Here is a 19489-nt window from a genome sequence, read left to right as displayed (position 1 = left end):
CCCATCTCCTGCTGGAGCGTGCCTTTTGTGGACATGACCTGCACTCAGCTGCTCCCCTCCATGAAGCACCAGCCGTCCTGCTGCTGACGTTACTCTTCCTCACCGTGCTGCTGATGAAGTATTTCTAGGCTACATTAGCCTGGTGTCCACTGAAGAGCTACACGGGACTTTAGCTGTCGTCGCTCAATGTCTTCACACAAAGTAAAGATCTTATCTTGTGGCCAGCGGGGTGCAAACTAGTGTGTGATTTAGAATAATTGAGGAGTGAGCTCTGATATGTTTGCACGGATCAGCTGCAGCTCTCTCTGCTCAGAGTGATTATTGAGTGCAAAGCATTGCACGAGTTGACCTCTCTAAAAATCTGTTAGACAATCACCTCTGGGGGATTTACTGAACTGGAAAGCCAGTTGATGCTGGGGTGTCAGAGGAGGCTGAATTATAGCAGGTTAAACAAATGGTGACTCGTCTAATTACTAATTAGGCAATTTTGTCACATTTCTGTTGTTATGATAGTGATGATAATGTGACATACATTAAAAACTCAACTTTTGGCTGCTCAATGCATCTAAAAAAAAGTAATTTTGTTGTTATTCTCCACGTAAATAAGAATACATATTTCAACTGTCAGCTATAAACTGAGAAACATCAAGTAGTTTGGATTTCTTGGGAACTAGCAGCAGACATTTCTCAGGTGGAAGTAATAACGTTAACGACGGCCGTGTGCCAGCAATCAACCACATCACCGACACCTGAGCTGAGTCGTGTTCATCTGAGCGGATCTGTGTGAACCAAGGAGAAATAAACTTTCTGTGGCTGCTCGGGGAAACAACACACATCCCGTCTTAGCTTTGTTTTGGTCTCCAACATCTCCTGAAGGAAATATCTGGCTCTTTGGAGAAGCAAAATAATGAGCTCAGAGGCTAAAACGTGACGCTAAAGGGAACTTCAGAACGATGGGTTAATTATACTATTAGTATAAAAATATTGAATCGTGCAGCTTTAATATTCCTGAGCTCCCTTTTGTTTCATTGTCCCTCCCCCTCCCCCTCCCGTAGACAATAGACTCTGACAAGTAAAACATACATCAGGCAGTGAGTTCAAACATTTGTTTATTCTTCCCACTATTTTAAATGGTACAGCACATATAAAAGTTATAAAATTAACTAAGTCAGTTTGGGCTGCGGGGTTCATATTCTATAGAGTGAAACACATTTAATACATAAAGATGCACATGGAAGAAAAGAGGGAATGTGTTTTACCACAACGAATAAATAGTCGACATTCACAACACAAAGAAAACATTTAAGCTAACATTACATCATTTTCACTGTTTAACAAGTCCTTAATATTAGTAATGGCCAGAATTTACTCTTATTAGTTACATCTTATGGTTACCATGGATTGTGTAGAGTAGCAACGATTGGTCGATAGACTGAAAAATAATCGCCGACTTGTGATATCCGATTAATCGATAAAGTCGTGCAACAATGTCAGAAAATGCTATTTTTAATCTCTCAAATATGGAGATTTCCTCATTTTCTGTTTTAAATCATATTAAAGTGAATATATTTTTGGAAAAGACATCACCTTGGACTTTGAGAAACTATTTTCTGACATTTTACAGACCAAATGATTAATTGAGAAAAATAGAAATCGGCAGATTAATCGATAATGAAAAGAATCGTTATTTGCAGCCTTAGTTTTGAGTGCATTTACTTGCTTAAATGCTGGTTGTGTGTTGATGTGCGAGTAGTAACATGGCAATCCTGGCTCAGTGCGTCATCGCTACGGGGGTCCACATACATAAAAATAATCTATAGTCCATGCAGACTGTGTGTGGATGTTTCTCAAGCATATAATACATGTTAGATATTACGGCTCTAGTCTATATCCAGGTCAGAGTCCTCATCGCTCACAGTGTGCTGCACGATGGCTCCATTACGAACCGTCGTCTGGGAGGTGGGCAGCTTGTCGGGCAGCAGGCCGTACTCCTGCAGCAGGGCCTCCAGGTCGACAGCAAAGAAGTCTTCCCCGAGCTGGTCTGTGACCCGCACGAAGTTACCGAGCAGATCCCCTCCTTTGTAAACGAGCAGAGCGGGCAGAGCACTGTCTCTGAACAGTGCGCTGGTGCTGATGGCCGAGCTGCGTACGCTGCAGAACTTGACCAGCGGGTATTCTTGAGCCAGACACATCAGGCTGCCTCTCATGGCCTCACAGCCCGGGACGTCCGGCTCGTAGATGTGGATCACGACCAGTATGCTTATGTCCTCCTTGTCCAAAGCCTCCAGGAAGTCCTCTCCGCAGTTAAGCTCATAGACCTGCGCAAAGCGTTTGCCACGGCAGAGCTGACGCCGCATCTCTTCAATGCGCTGCATACGGTAATGCTGTAGGAAGTCTTCGTCATCCTCTTCTTGCTGGAGCATGTTGTACTCCTGCATGGTCATCTGTGGGGTAGACAAAGAGGAAACATTTTGGGAAATATGCTTTCTTGCGTTTTGAATTCAGTTTACCAGTCTGGTTCGGTATTAAGCTTTACATAAATTCCTTGTTTTGCAGGACATAAAATATGTGTATATGTCAAATAGTTGCCAGGTGCATTGAAGCAAACTGAAATCAAGAGTGTCACTAAATATACTAATCCAAAATTAGACGGTCAGAAATGTAGAGGATGAAGGAACAGGATTAAATCAGGTTGTCTTTAATATATTGCATATATTTAGCCTTTTCCCACAGCAAGTGTTCCGCTAGCAAGTGTGGCGCAGTTTCAAGAGTCACCCACACTGCCAGGATGGAGGAACAACAAGTTCCTCATGGTGCTTTTCACAAGCATTTCCTTGCCATGTATATACATAATATATATATTTGTCTTCGTCCTACTTACTTTGCCTTTGATTTTGTCCTGCAGCTCTTTCTCTTTCTGTTTATCTTTTTCCTGGTCGAGTTCAGAGCGGCAGGTCATCGACAGCTTCTTGATCAGTCTCTCCATCTCTTTCTTCTGCTCTTGTTTCTGCTCCACCTCCAGCTGCTTGTACTTTCTCCAGTCATTAATGACACCCTTTGGTCCTGAGAGAGAATAGCACAAAATGATGCACAGTGGTCTTATTATGACGGTGATTCTCCTGATGCGCGTGTTTGTGATTGTATTAGTACCTGTGTTGACAGCACTTCCATCTGCACTGTATTCTATCTCAGGCTCAGTGAGGTTAGTGTCCCGGATGGTCTTGTTCTCCTCTTCCTCATCCTCGTTGTCGCTGCCTTCGCCCTCACTGCTGCTGTAGTAGTACTGCAGCTTTTCTCCCAGAAGCTTGTCGTCCAGAGTAGTCATGTCGCTCACCTGAGAGCAGCAGTTATTATGTTTTAGATAGCAGCTTTTATTTTCAACAAAATGTTTATTCATACTTTTTAAATTTTAATTATTGTAAAACAATTATCTAAATAGTTGCCGAATATTTTTCTGTCGATCGGTATGATAAAACAATAAGACATTCAAATAAAGAGAAAACTAAAAATATTGAACAAAATGGTGTCCGCTGAATTTTAAGCTTGTTATACCTGCAAAGTGAACTACACATTGTAAATTCATATCAACAAACCAACCTCGACTGCATTGGGTAATTTGACTAATAATTTGCATTGTATTTGACAGTGAGACAATACTGCCATTTGCTTTACTTTTAAGACCTAATGGATAAAACCTCTAGAGATTATATCATACAATAGGAAAGCAGTCTCTGGAGCATACTAATCCAGATTGACAGCCATCAAAACTGTCAAAGGTTGGACTGAAAGGCTTTATTTAAAAAAAAAAAATAGGACATATACACTATCCATTCATGGCTTATACTAAGTGTGTCAATACAAGTTGGTCTGAGAGGCCTTTAATGAGGCACTGAGCCGCATGTAAACCACCTCGAGTGCACAGATGGAGACAACACACCCCTGATAAATCCCTCTCACTACTGACAGCAGGTCAAGCAGCTAAATGGAAGATAATATTAAGCTTAACAATAACTACAACTCGTTTGTTCGATATAGTTGCCATTAGGCAACAATACAAAACAATATATCTCCTATGCCTTGGAGTAAAATGTCTTCCAACACATGTACAACAGTAGGAGCGAAGGCCTCCAGCCAACACCTACATTAACGTTAATTGTCTGAGAATCCCTGCCGATGTGACAGCTACGATAGCTAAATCAGCTAGGCATAGTTAGCAAGCTCCTAACTGTTGCTCAAGTATCTCAAACTCTAATGACAAGAGGATATAGACAATCCAATGTTAATAAAGAAGGATACGGGCCGGCAGGCACAGCTAGCGTTAGCCAGCAGAGCTAGCTCCTGTGACAACCAGTGAACATTAGCTAGCCATTAAATCAAATGTAGATTCAATTCGGCTACATTATATACCACTAAAAAAACCATGAACAAATGTCCACTATTTAAGAATACTTGTTTTTTATCTTACCTTGATTTTATGCCCAGTTATCGTCAGTAAAATATCATCAACTCCCAATGCTCTCTCGAGCTAATCTGCTAGTTTAGCTGCCACAAACCTCCCTCCCTGATTATGTTGCCTTCTCGGTTCAGAAATATGCCGTAATTATGAATTGGGCGCGCAAAGACAGTTGGAATGAAGTTAGAGTCACAATTGACCGTAAACTATATGTATTGTGTGAACATACCCAAACCTGTGTCAATAATTAGTATCGCTCATTCAGTGATATTTGTTAGCTTACTACTTTTCGAAACAAATATTACAATAAATGCTAATATTTGCACTTAATGTTTTAGTTAGTATCGAATGACTCAACCACACGACAGCCACTCAAATTGCTGAGCTGCACAGTTTATTACGGCTTTAATACCATTCAAAGTTTTATGATATGTGATATTCTGTAGTGATAGTGCTGTAAATTTGGACTTTACTGAGAGCACCTAAAGGCAACACATTACAACGGTTCATCCCACTGACGTAAGAGATGTAGGAAGATGCTAGAAGTATTTATATGCAGTTCCCAACTTCAACACTAGAGGGCGCTGTGACGATGACATATTGTAGATACTATCAAAGATACGCTATAAGTACACTTCCGGTCTCCTAAATGGGCGCGTTCAAATGCATTTATATTGTATTTTGCTTACATTCATCTTCATCATTACATTTTTTTAAACAGCAAACAATAATGTCAAACATTACAAAAGCCGTTAGCTAGGGCGTTTGTGAACGTTTATTGATGCTTAAAACGTCGACACAGTTTGAATCACGTGAATACGCCGTGTTGCCAGATCTCGCGAGATCTGTTGCAGAGACATACGAATGAGTCAAATTTGTCTTGAACAAAGTCAATTTCCCCCTGATTTGTCACGCTGAAAAAAGCCATTTTAGTGTCAAAATGTTCGTAAGATATGTGATTTGTGAAAACGTTTTACATTGGTGACTATGGGGCAAAAATATTCGGTCATAATCTGTAGTCACGTTCACTTCTCCCATTGGAGTTAAACTGCCGCTAGTCTCCTAGAGAGGCGGGGGAGGGGCGACACCCACGTGACGCAGGAACAGGAAATTGGCTTTCAGTGCGGCCTCTCCTTATAGATCCATGCCTCTGCTCCATGCGTCTCATTTCTAAATCGTCTCTGATATAACGACCTGGTTCGACCTGCAGCCCCGCGATTCAGATTCTGGTCTCCTACTACTGAAAAGCAACACTAAACATGTCGGACGAAGGTAAATTGTTCATCGGCGGACTGAGCTTCGACACCAACGAGGAATCTCTGACTGCGGCCTTCAGCAAATATGGCTCCATCGAGAAAGTCGACGTGATCAGAGACAAAGAGACGGGGAATTCCCGCGGTTTCGGCTTTGTGAAATACGACAATGCCGAAGATGCTAAAGATGCTATGGATGGCATGAACGGCACAACTCTTGATGGCCGGCCAATCCGTGTAGATGAAGCAGGAAAGGGCGGACGAAGCAGGACCAATTTTGGATCAACAAGAGGACAACGAGGCGGATTCGGAGGGCGCGCGAGAGGAGGAAGCGGCGGCGGAGGAGGATATGGCGGAGACCGCAACTACGGCGAAAGAAGCTACGGCGGCGGCGGCGGCGGCGGCGAAAGAAGCTATGGCGGCGAGGGACGGTCTGGTGGTGGCGGCGGCGGCCAGTACAGAAGCGGAGGCGGAGGCGGAGGCGGCGGATATTCCGGCTACAGAGACAGCAGGGGTCAAAGTGGCTACAGTGACCGCGCGGGCTCCTATCGCGACAATTACGAGTAAAAATCTCCCCGATTCAAGATAATCGTTTGGCTGGCTGTATTTCAAAGATGGCGCCTCAAGAAAAATGTCCACGTGTTTTTGCTGACCTTAGTTTTGTAGTTCTGTTGTAGTAGCTCGAGCATCTAACTGTAACCATGATTTTGTCATTCCATTTCAAAGTTCAAGACTATTTACCTTGCTTGATTGGACATTTATTCATTAAAGGTCGTTTGTTAACTAAAATGCTTTGTGTAATCTGATTAGTTCTGTCCCAATTTGAGGGCCGAACAATGGCTCGCCACGTGGCTTCGCGTTGAACAGCCATTAGCATCGCCGTAGACTTTTTGTCCACCACGTAAAGTGTTTCTTGATTTTGATTCCTTATTTAGTTTAGTTTTTTTTGTATATTGAAATATCCGATGGGGCTTGTTTTTTCTTTCACTTATTTCCCCTCAGTCGCTGTGGTCGAATACCTATTGCCAGGTTTTAAACGGAGTAAGGACAGAAATCCAATTACGCTTAAACAGACTTTTGGGGGAATTTAATGCTAAATTCCTTTTACCATTAAACACTTTGTCAGACTGCTACACATCCGAAGTGACCGGCTGTTTTAAGTTGCAAAATTGCAGCATGCTCCAGTCTGTCCATGGTATCTTCTGTGCTCTGCTCAACATTTTAATGTGCTGTAAAATGGATTGAAAATTGTTTAAGTGACTGAAAAAATGTAACTTCATTTCCCCAAAGTATTCTCTCAACCGGGATCGGTTGTGTACTTTATGTTCTTTGTATGATCAGCCTTTTTCTTATTTCTTTTGTCAGTTCGGCTTCATGGAGCCCATTAAACAGACTGTGGAAAAAAATAAAGATACTCTATACTAGAACTTTCTCAACCGTCATTGTCTTATTCCAGTGTTGGGCTCAACATTTCAACTCTGCACGAATAAAATTAGGGTAAGCAAAGAAATTAAACAATAATAATATATAATATATTTTTCTAAAATTAACTATACTTATACATAAACCCTTTCACAAATTACTCAGTGAAAAACAAATGCCTTCAAGCATGGGGAATTATTTAATTTCATTTTAATAGTGCTTTAAATAGAAATTTAAATATTTTTCAAAAATAGCATCACCCAGAATGCACCTCGCAGAATAGCCCATGCAGCTACTGCTACGATAACCACGGCTAGCAGGCTCACACATGCACATGTTCACTTCGTGTAAAACACAAAGGGTACAATGATACCAACACTCAGAGGTTCAAACTCCCTTTGTTCGATCCAATCACAATTTAAATGCTCTGCAAGGCGAGCACGTGTGTAAAACGTGGGTTTATATTCTGGTTGGTTCCTGACATGCTATGTGTATCCTAATTTACCAAGAGGTAACCACACTATGTTTAATGTGTTCAGTACAAAGTCACATCCTGCTATAGGGTGCGTTATTCTTCTGTTCCCTCCTGTATTCAGCAGCAGGGGGGGGTACAGAAACACTGGACATAGATAGATTTTAATCAATGTCAATTTAAATGAACAGACATGAATCCACCGTTTGTCTATAGTTTTATTTCAATGTGTTTGTATTGCAATCTTTTAAAAATAAATCTACAGACATTATATACTTTTTACATTGTTTTACTGGAAGGCACAAAGCATTTAACAGAAGATATATGTTTATGTCCTCGGTGATGTGTTTGTTCATGTGTGGAACAGAGTTAAAGGGATAGTTCGGATCTTTTGAAGTGGGGTTGTATGAGATACTTATCCACAGTCAGTGTGTTACTACAGTAGATGATTCTCGGCTCGCACACAGGAGTACCAGCAGGAAGCTAAGCAATGTACTGCTGTGGGGGGGTGGGGGGGCAGCTGCAAAATGTATTTTAGCAAAGTTTGAAGAAAAACCCACCTTAAAAACAATCTTATCAGTTTAAGTGTACATTATATTTAGAATAATTTCACCTTTTACCTTGTCGTCAGACAGACCTTTTGACAGGGAGCTAAAGCCACCAGATTCCTTTGACAAAAACCGCAATTTACCTCACAGAACACGGGAGTCGCTGCCTCGATTGCCTGTTCATTTGTGTTATTGTGTGACTTTGGTGAATCCGAACTAATCAATTAAAACACCAAAGTCAAACAGTAACACAAACTCACTAACGGATCGAGACCGTGGTAGATCAGTAACTCTCGTATTCTACAAGGTAAAATGACTGTTTTTGTCAATGGAGTCTGGTGGCTTTGAGGACAGCTGTCTGACGGCCAGGTGAAGCGGTGAAAATATTCTAAATGTAGCGTACACTTTAACTAATGTTGATTTCTTTATGTTTCTCCTTTACACTCACATGTGTATCTAAAACTATAACCTTCTGTCTGCAAAGAGTCATAGCTCATCAGTTCTTACTTTACTGTCATCTTTCCCGCTTTGTGATTGCTCCTCTGTTGGTATTCTAAACGCCACGTAAGGACACGTCCTGGTGTTCAGACACACCAGCTTTTTCAGTGTGGCAGAGTTCACTAAGTCAAAGCCCACTTTGCCCCCAAAGGTGCTGGGCTTCCAGTAATTTGGAGAACATATAGGGTTTCCCAGGAGGCCTTTAAGGGAGAAGGGGGCACCCATCTCCACCATGCTCTGTCCAAAGATGGCCCCCTGTCGTGTTTCCTCCAACATCATTCCAGGATAAAATTCGAGAGCATCAATGTCACCGTAGAGTTCTTCAAGCTCGCCGGCTATCTCCTCGTTAGCTGCAAATGGTAATCACACGTATTGTTAATAGAAAGATCTACAACACAATGCATCAAGGACTCGTCTTGAACTGTAATGGGCAGCACTGGGATCTACTGCTCACTGGAAACTACGACTAGTTCAGAGAGTCTTAACTAAAACAAGGGGAAGACTTTACTACCTTTTATTATTCATTTTAAAGTTCTTTTACTTGCTTATAAATCCTTAAATTACTCCTCCTTACATCAGAGATTTTCTTTCGCTTTATATTCCAGCCAGATCCTCCACCAAATGTTCCTCACGTGTTATAAAAGTACCTTTTATTTGATGTCCCTCTCTCCCTCTGGAGAAAAGAATGTTAAGCGCTCTGTAAGGAAATTTAAGGCGTATTTAATTCTTCAGCCGTAGCCTTTAAGCTTTAAATATTGTTTTTATTTGTATTGTATTCTGTTGACTTTGATGTATTTATCTTTATTTTTGTAATTTCTTTGCCTTCTAAAATTCTATTTATTTTCTTTCTGTGTGAAGCGCTTCGAGCTGCATGTTTGAATGAAAGGTGCGGTATAAATAAATACAGTTTGAGTTACCCTGCAGAGGAAATCAATGGGACACGTTGCAATAAGAATCGTTAGCGTTGGAGAGTAATGTTCAGAGGGACTGGACGGTGTTTACGTCACGTGCTCAGCTGCTCTTGTTAAATGTTTGGAAGGTTGTATTCGTGTTGTGTGTTCTGTACACGGAGCGGCTTCTTTTACCGGTGAACTGTCTGAACGATGTGTACGGCTCGAGGTTGAATCGCTTCCTGTACTCGTTGAAGGGCTGCATGCGGAGCTGCCGGGACTCTTTTATGGTCCGCACGGCCACGCTGGTCACCACAGCGTTGATGTTATGGCCGCCGCCAATCTGCAGGACAAAACGTTTGACAATTAAGTGTCTAATATACAAAATGATGTTTCATGATCTGTGAGATGTTGAGTTTATTTAAACGGCAGAGTAGTACATGTACTACATGTAGTACATGTAGTACATGTAGTACATGTATACATACACACATTAAAGCAGTATAAGTGCTCAGCAGCTGCTGCGTTGTGTGTGTGTGTTTAGCTGTGATATATAAGATGTCACAAGTACATGTCCTGCATTCAAAATGTTACCTCAGTAAAAGTATGTAAGTATAGTATAAGTATAGTATAAGTATAGTATAAGTATAGTCAGGTAAAAGTTCTCCTCTTTTCTTCCCACACATCTTCACATTTAAGGAGCTGGAACCATGAAATGTTTTTGCATGAAGTGCATAAAAAAGCCTCATATTTATAGAAAGTGGCATAAAAAGTAAATACTCAAGTACAGTGCAAGTACCTCAAAAGTGTACATAAGTGCAGTACTTGAGGAAGACGTAATAATAATTCTGCAGATGATATTCTGTAATGATAACGAACCAGAGGAGTGAGATGTAACCAAACGATACAAACAATAAATGTATTTGTCGCTGCATGTTTATGACGTCACTGCGGTTTGTTACCTGGCCAGCAACCTGGCGAGAGAAAGCGTCCACCAGCTTCTCGATGCCGTAGTGTGTGAGAACAGAGGTGTTGAAGAGGAACTGCCTGTACTCCAGTTCATCTCCGTTAATAAAGAAGCTGTCGGGCATCAAGGGGTGCCAGTGGTAGAGCTGGCTGAACTCCAGAGAGATGCGGTTCCCATACTGGAAGTTGGAGTTAAACAGCAGCGTGGGATCAAACTTGAGCTGCAGCAGGTATCCGCTGAGGTGCTGCACGTACTCCTCTATCACTATCCTGATCGTCTCGCCTGAAACATGCAGAGACACAAACACAGATTCAAACGAGCCCTGTTAACCCTCACAGTTACTGTGAATTCACACCTGCGGTAACTTTCACATTATTATCTTAAGCAAATGAGAAGTTAGTTAACTCGTGAGCCTTAGGCTGTTACCTTTGTACAGTGACGTACATTTGTGCTAAGCTAACAAGCTGCTGGAGGTCGCTTTACGTTTTATTAAGCAGAGAAGAATATTGTAAGTTAAACTATATGCTTTAAGGGGAAAAGATATTTCCTAAAACAACGGATTCAAATACATTTAAAATGAACATCATTTAATTTAATTTAAATAAATCACAACTGAAAATACTGAAAGACTAACGATATGAAAACTAACCCTGCGTGTAAAACCTACAAGTACCAGATTAGTGTCTTCTCATCGAATGTTTAGCCAGAACATTGATGTATATTCCAAAATGTCAATCTATTCATTCAAAATTGCGTCCAGCTCACCGATGATGACGAGGCGTGTGGTCTGGAACAGCTGCTCATCGTCCCAGGTGGGATGCTCCGCCTTCAGGATGTCACACACTCGGTTATGCTCCCTCAGCCAAAGCGTGGCGAACATCCCCAAACCAGGAAGCAGTCCAAACACTTCCTGACCAATCGCCATCTGAGCCTCCGGAGGGATCCCGGGGGGGTAGCTCATCTTAACGGGAGCATCCGCTACAGTGGGGGGGTACATCTCGCCGTCAACTAACTGATGGGACAAAACAATTCCTTATTATAAATTACAACTTAACTCTGTTCCCCGACCCGCTCCAGCAACCTGCCGCGTTGGGAAACAATTTGTTTTCTTACTAAAAGCTAAAAAGTTTTTTATCAAAAGATCAAATTGTTATTATATTATATTATATATTCTATTATTATAACAGAATATAATATAGAAAGTCACATGGCAGCAAAAACAAAGCTACTACATTGAGTTTATATCAGAAAGTGTCCACTTGTTCACACGTCTTTTATAAATACATTTAAAAATAAATAAATATTTAACTTATATTTAATTGTAAAAATGATTCTTTTGCTGTGATGGCCCACATTGTTTGTAGTTTCAGTAGTTAACTACTGCAACATGTCGTTTTTAAATTAAATGGCGTTCACTACTCCCCACATGTTGAGTATATCCACAGCGTATCAGCGAAGGCAACGTCAGCAGAATAAATGATGACGGCACAATAACATTTCATTTCGCCCTTCAAATGGAAATGATTGGAAACAACATGAAAACAATGTGTTGTGTTTACGTTTCCTCTTTCACCTGATACTTGAGTTTTCCGTCCGTGTGAAGCCTGAGCTGCAGCTGACGCTCCAGGTTGTCTCCATAGACGTGTCCTGCGTCCACCTGTGTGTCCACGGGATGGACGAGGAATGAAAGTGAGAGATGAGCGTTCACTCGTTCATTCTGTGAGTCACATTCAAGCAAAGCACAAGCGATAAGAGGATTTATTCCTAAATGATGGAAACCCAGAGAGGTGCTTAAAGCAAAGTTTCACCTGTGCGTGCTCTCTGAACACCAGTTAATGTGTCATGTGTGTTCAGAACACGGGGCGGTGGTGCTCTTCAGCCGCCTTGTGGCCATATGACAACCTTTAACTGGCAAAACACGTTTTATAACCTTGTAAAACTAGTTCTCCCCCTAAGTCATAAACACAGCAGGTTTACAGATGGATCACCAGAACACTTGTTTCACACTAAAAGCAGAAAACGGACTGACCCCGTGCGCTAAAGCCTTCGTGAAGCCCAGACCCATGCGGTTGTAGGTCTTAAAGAACTGGTGGGTGAAGTGCTGTGCGAAAAAGGCGAACATGAGGTTGGAGCCCTGGGGGTCGGGTCTGAACGTCCTTCTCTTCAGCAGCCTCTCAACCAGCAGCTCAGGGTCAGGCAGCCCAGCCTTGCCTGAACAGAAACACTGCAGCGTCACACAGAGCACATCACACACACACACACACACGCCTCTAGTCATAATACTGAACCCGTGCGTCTGAAAACTGATACGGTTAAAACATCACACGGCGCTTTGCAAGGTCAATAATATGCATCCGTGTCAGTGTGGCAAAGTACTGCAAAGGTCAAGAACATATAAATATATATATGTACAATATAATGTTTCACAATGAGACAGGATGTGCAAATATATTGATCATATGATATATATATAACAGATATTGATGTGTTCAAAGTGTTACTATGAATAGGTAGGGCTGGGTAATTTTAATAAAGCATAAATGAGGGGCTAACCTTTGACCCCCAGAGATGTCGGGCAGTCCTCCGGCACTGGAGGCAGAATCCGAGTGTAGTAGCTCAGATTATAGTAGGACTCCCAGTTGAGGTAGCCGTATTTGGAGTTGAAGGTTGGAGGGCTGGGTATTAAGTCGGACCTCGCTGTTCATAAGAAAGAGTAAAGTCATTAGAGACACTGAACATGTCACAGCCCAGATGAAGGAACAGCTGACTCTGCACCTGTGAGAACGACCCGCATGAGGACGTCCCGTAGGAAGGTGTAGTTGATGACGTCCCAGAGCCGCTGGAAGTGGGTGAGAATGTAATGCACCACATCTGGAGTGGGCTTGAGGAACTGACGCACTCTGGTCCAAAACTCGGCTGTGGAAGGAGGACACATGAAAAAACAATGTGGTTCTTACTGGAAGTCGGGACAGCTGGAAATACAAAGTGGAAATACACACGGGAGAGAAATGCACTGCTCATTGCATGCTTCCAAGAAGGTATTCTACTCCGACTATCAGGCTCGGAGCTTTACATCCTGGGCCTTAGGGTAGATTACACACCAGGCAAAGGGCCCAAACCTACAGGAGCCCCACAAGCTGCAGGCTTATCAATTAGTTTGTGTGAACTACACTCAACATTGGTTGAGATGAAGCTACAATAAATACTACAAATACACTTTATTTATTGAGCACTTTTCATACAAGAGATGTAGTTTTATGTGCTTTACAATAAAAAATAAAAGGTTAAATAGACAATGAAATGAGAATAAATTATAAAATATAAGTAAAAGAAAATCATTTGTATAAAAAATAGTAAAAAATAAGAATTACATTAATTATATAAATGTAATAAATGAATTATTACATTATAATATATATATTAATAATATTATCTTAATAATATAATATTATTGATATATAATTATTACTTAATATTATCATATTATATTCATTATCTCTTACTACTAATCTATACCTATTCTATTACTACTTCTCATTCTTCTATCATCTTCATTATCTCTCCTTCCTTCTTATTCTCCTCTTCTCTCTTATCCTTTCTTCTTCCTCTCTCTCTCTTCTCATCTTCTCTTCCTCTTCTCTCTTCTTCCTCTTCTCTTCCTCTCTCATTCCTCTTCTCTTCTCTCTTCCTTCTCTCCTCTTCTTCCTCTCTCCTTCTCTCCTCTTCTCTCTTCTCTCTCCTCTTCCTTCTCTCTTCCTCCTCTCTCGCTCTCCTCTCTTCCTCCTCTTCTCTTCCTCCTCTTCTCTTCCTCCTCTTCTCTTCCTCTCCTCTCTTCTCTTCCTCCTCTCTCCTTCCTCTCCTCTCTTCTCTTCTCTTCCTCCTCTCTTCCTCCTCTTCTCTTCTCTCTTCTCTTCCTCCTCTCTCCCTCTCCTCTCTCTCTTCCTCCTCTCCTCTCCCTCCTCTCCTCTTCTTCCTCTCCTCCCTCCTCTCCTCTTCCTTCTCTCTTCCTCTCCTCTCTCTCTATCCCCCTCTGCCCCCTCTCTTCTTGGCGCCCTTTTCTCCTCCCTTTGGGCCTTTTCTGCCTCCATTCCTGCTGTCTCCTTTCCTCTGCTACTTTACTGTTTTTATTCTGCATCTTTTGGTCTCTGAGTCCGTCTGCTGTCGGGGGAACTTGGATTCATAAAACTCAGTATTTCTAAAAATCCAAAGTTGATTCTGCAGAATGAGCTACATGTACATCTATTAGTTAATGTACGGTAGTAAATGTTATCACTTGGTCCCATTTCCCTTTTTCCTGTTTGACTTTGCGTGTCTTTCCCTCCCTTCTCCTCCCACTCTCCTTCCCTCTCTCTGCACAATCAAAGCAATTGTAATTATGGATGGAGAGTGTGATGTAACTGCATAACTGTCAGCCGAATACATCACATCTGATTAAGGACTACAGTGTGTGCGGCTTCCCCGCTAATGAGAAGCAGAGCAGCGTTAGTCGGTGCTTCAGAGGACAGAAAGTGATCCAGCTGGCCTCTCTCCGGCAGTTGCTTCTGTTCCTCCATTTTCCCCCCCAAATATTTGGGTCTAGACGAGAAGTCTCAGCTCTGTGAGCCAGGAGCTACGCTGCACTATTTCCTGATTCAACTGAGATGAACAAGCCGTTTCCATCTGATCCTTTCCCTCTTGTGTACAAAGGAATCCAGAATATTTCAAATTCTTTAAAAGTGCAATAATAAGGGCGGATATGAGGAGTGGTGTCATGAGGATGTCTGAACTCACGGACGGTGCAGTTTTCCCCGTTGTAGCCTGTACGAGTACAGTCACACTCGTACTTCTCCTCCCCATGCCTGACGCACACGCCCCAGTGCTGGCAGGGGAAGTAACAGCATGGGTTCACTGTGGAGGAGAAGAAGAAGGAGAACTTACTGTAAGCCCAGGCAGAACATACACAACGCTGTAATGTGAGATCTAATATTTACTTGACAATCTTACTTCCTGCGCAGTGATTTAGTTCCTGTCATCTCTTTTAAAAACATTTCTGTCTTTGAGCCGGACAGGAAGCGTCAGATTAAACCACTTTTATTCAAATAAAACCCATCTGCCATTAAAGTGACGTAATTCTATTTAATCCCTGCTCCCAGTGCCGTTATTATCCTTCAGGGATATTATCGGTATCTCGAATAAAGAATGATGATTGCTGTGCAAAGATGACGACAATAAATCATCTCGAGAGACGTTTATTTCCGCTGGAATAAAACTTCATTGACACTTTTATTCATAATACTTTCTGGAAACTGTCGTAGAAAGAAATACTAAACAAAGTTCATAGTTCAGTTTGGATTGATGTTATTCTTCATACATGTTCTGTAGACTCATTGCACATTTATATGTTCAGCTATCTTAAAGTTAAATTGATTATTTGGTAGTACATCAGGAACCTTCCCAGGATATTATGAGGAAACAATTAGGAATTTATGGACATTTTCTACTTAAGAATTAAGCAAATTATGAATCTTTTGAACCTTTTCCTTTCAGAAACAAGATTTCACGACTTTAAGACGGATTCTGTGTCTAAAACTGAAAAGTACAACCACACAGAAGGGGGGGGGGGGAGACGCTTTGACAAGATAAAACACACACGTATGTTAGTTTTAGGCTGAGCAATGAAATCCTCTTGAATAGAGCAGATAAGACTGTTTGGCATTCCTTCACCCGAAGATTTATGCACAGATTACTACAAGTTCCTAATATTATACAGACAGTTCAGGGTGCAGCATTACAGATAAACACATCTTTGAATGTGAATACAGATGATCTGTAAAACATCCAGGTGAAGAGGATAAGACGCACATTACCGCAGAGAACATGTGAAAACACGCCTCTCTGCCCACGCAGCCCCATCCGCCCCGGTCCCCTGGCAGAACACCAAGCAACCTCATCTTACTGCTATGTAAACTGCATGTACACTATATGATTTCATGGGTCACAGCGAGTTTAAACCTCCCATGAGTGAACAAACCCCTGGAGGGAGTCTTCCTGCGAGGGTCTTTACTGCAACTGTGACACGGCAGCTCATTCAGAAGAAGTCCTGTGACTCCGCAGAACAGAAGAGCAGAAATCAGAAGAAAAGAAGAAGCTGGTGAGAGCTGATAATGTGGGCCCGAGGGCAGGAGAGTATATTGTGTATATAAGGGAGGGGGCGGCCATACAGGTCAGGCAGGAAGAGTCTGGGAGTTACACCGCTAGATATTAACTTCAGGAAGCTACAAAGATTAGTCGACTATTTTGATAATCAAGTAATCGTTAAAAAGTCATTTTTTAATGCAAAAATGGCAGAAAATGCTGTTTTTGTCTCATAAATATGGAGATTTCCTGCTTTTCTGTTTAATATCATATTAAAGTGAATATCTTTGGGTTTTGGACAGACGTCACCTTGACTTTAAAGACTCCTTTTGTTAGAAAATAATAAAACTGATACTGCAACAAGTTGATATGCATCAGGAAACAGTCTGTAATCAGACCTCCCAATGCTACTTTTTCCTTATCATAATCAACTTAAGAAGAACAATAAGGTGCCAGGCATGATGGTGAATAAATAAGCTTTCTTGCAGAGTCTCTAAGCTGGTGAATCCTGTTATTGTACCAACAGCAGGCTTGCCACAGCCTGTCTTTGCTATCACAGTTACCGGAATGTCTAGCAGCCCGGTGTGCAGAGGAAGACCTGATAAAACTACAGGGAGAAGGAAAACACAGACTCGCAGGCCCATTGATTCCTGCTATGTTTCCTGCATCGGACCAGCTCTTAAAGCTGCACATCCTCAGACTAGCAGACGTTACACCACCCTGTATGTCCCACTGACCCCTCACCTACCTGTGCTGGAGGTAACCTCATCACCTTGGCATGCAGGCTCCCGCAGCAGCAAGAGCAGAACACACACTGATCCTAGGACAGAGGCTGCAACAACAGTTTGAAAGCAAATTAGTGTTTAGGAAGAGAAAAGGTAAGAAAACATACATACATATCTATAAAAGCAAACAAGGAGACATACTTACATCTCATTACAGCAGCGTCAGTTCAGGAGAATTTCATCCCAACTCATAAAACTGTAAGAAAAGTGTACAAATCCTGAGCTGGTCCAGAGAGTTGTGATGAGGAGTCAGAGAGTGAGAGTAAAAGAGGAGCAGTCCAACAGGTTAACTCCTGCCTGCCTGCCTGCCTGTCTGCCTGCCTGTCTGTCTGCCTCTCTGTCTGCAAGTGCTGCAGCCCCGCCGCACTGCGCCTTTACCTGCTGTCCCACAGAAAAGGGAGAAAGTGGGAAGGAGACTTCACTAAAGTGTGGTTTTACACTTTTTATATATCGCCCCCTGCTGGTACAGGAGCCTCACTGCAACTCTGCTGCTTTCCCCATGTTTCCTCCCTTGTGCTTGGCCAGTTATACTTTTAAATAAGACCACGGATGGTTCCCCGGCTTTCACCTGCAACATGTCGCTAAAGAAACATAAAACGACTATAAAGAAACATTAAATGACTATAAAGAAACATAAAACGACTATAAAGAAACATTAAACGACTATAAAGAAACATTAAACGACTATAAAGAAACATTAAACGACTATAAAGAAACATAAAACGACTATAAAGAAACATTAAACGACTATAAAGAAACATTAAACGACTATAAAGAAACATTAAATGACTATAAAGAAACATTAAACGACTATAAAGAAACATTAAATAACTATAAAGAAACATTAAACGACTATAAAGAAACATTAAACGACTACAAAGAAACATTAAACGACTATAAAGAAACATTAAACGACTATAAAGAAACATTAAATGACTACAAAGAAACATTAAATGACTATAAAGAAACATAAAATGACTATAAAGAAACATTAAACGACTATAAAGAAACATAAAATGACTATAAAGAAACATTAAACGACTATAAAGAAACATTAAATGACTACAAAGAAACATTAAACGACTATAAAGAAACATTAAATGACTATAAAGAAACATTAAATGACTATAAAGAAACATTAAACGACTATAAAGAAACATTAAATGACTACAAAGAAACATTAAACGACTATAAAGAAACATTAAATGACTATAAAGAAACATTAAACGACTATAAAGAAACATTAAACGACTATAAAGAAACATTAAATGACTACAAAGAAACATTAAATGACTATAAAGAAACATTAAATGACTACAAAGAAACATTAAATGACTACAAAGAAACATTAAATGACATGACTATAAAGAAACATTAAACGACTATAAAGAAACATTAAACGACTATAAAGAAACATTAAATGACTACAAAGAAACATTAAACGACTATAAAGAAACATTAAATGACTATAAAGAAACATTAAATGACTATAAAGAAACATTAAACGACTATAAAGAAACATTAAATGACTATAAAGAAACATTAAATGACTACAAAGAAACATTAAATGACTATAAAGAAACATTAAATGACTACAAAGAAACATTAAATGACTACAAAGAAACATTAAATGACTATAAAGAAACATTAAATGACTACAAAGAAACATTAAACGACTATAAAGAAACATTAAATGACTATAAAGAAACATTAAATGACTACAAAGAAACATTAAATGACTATAAAGAAACATTAAATGACTATAAAGAAACATTAAATGACTATAAGAAACATAATGACTATAAAGAAACATTAAATGACTATAAAGAAACATAAAGCGACTATAAAGAAACATTAAATGACTATAAAGAAACATTAAATGACTATAAAGAAACATTAAACGACTATAAAGAAACATTAAATGACTATAAAGAAACATTAAATGACATGACTATAAAGAAACATTAAACGACTATAAAGAAACATTAAATGACTATAAAGAAACATTAAATGACTATAAAGAAACATTAAATGACATGACTATAAAGAAACATTAAACGACTATAAAGAAACATTAAATGACTATA

The 19489-nt window shown here is 40.5% G+C and overlaps 2 protein-coding genes across 2 annotated transcripts; one reads left to right on the top strand and one right to left on the bottom strand.

Annotated features, from left to right (window-relative positions):
• Nucleotides 1-1091: 1091 nt before the first annotated feature.
• pdcl (phosducin-like) lies at nucleotides 1092-18050 on the bottom strand. The gene is made up of 15 exons (XM_029445212.1): nucleotides 17548-18050; nucleotides 17366-17449; nucleotides 15274-15390; nucleotides 13279-13419; nucleotides 13057-13200; nucleotides 12533-12714; nucleotides 12077-12160; nucleotides 11269-11515; nucleotides 10499-10785; nucleotides 9732-9879; nucleotides 8642-8996; nucleotides 6067-6307; nucleotides 3151-3334; nucleotides 2882-3063; nucleotides 1092-2444 (listed from the first exon to the last, which is right to left on the bottom strand). Exons 1-15 carry the CDS (start codon nucleotides 17552-17554, stop codon nucleotides 1881-1883), a joined length of 2967 nt encoding a protein of 988 aa, XP_029301072.1. The 5' UTR covers nucleotides 17555-18050; the 3' UTR covers nucleotides 1092-1880.
• Nucleotides 5564-7133, top strand: LOC115016751 (cold-inducible RNA-binding protein B-like). Its single transcript, XM_029444774.1, has one exon. The coding sequence runs from the start codon at nucleotides 5713-5715 to the stop codon at nucleotides 6271-6273; it is 561 nt and encodes a 186-aa protein (XP_029300634.1). The 5' UTR covers nucleotides 5564-5712; the 3' UTR covers nucleotides 6274-7133.
• Nucleotides 18051-19489: the final 1439 nt, after the last annotated feature.

Source organism: Cottoperca gobio, chromosome 12, assembly GCF_900634415.1.
Source record: "Cottoperca gobio chromosome 12, fCotGob3.1, whole genome shotgun sequence".
Lineage (NCBI taxonomy): Eukaryota > Metazoa > Chordata > Actinopteri > Perciformes > Bovichtidae > Cottoperca > Cottoperca gobio.
This window is presented reverse-complemented; position numbering and strand designations above follow the sequence as displayed.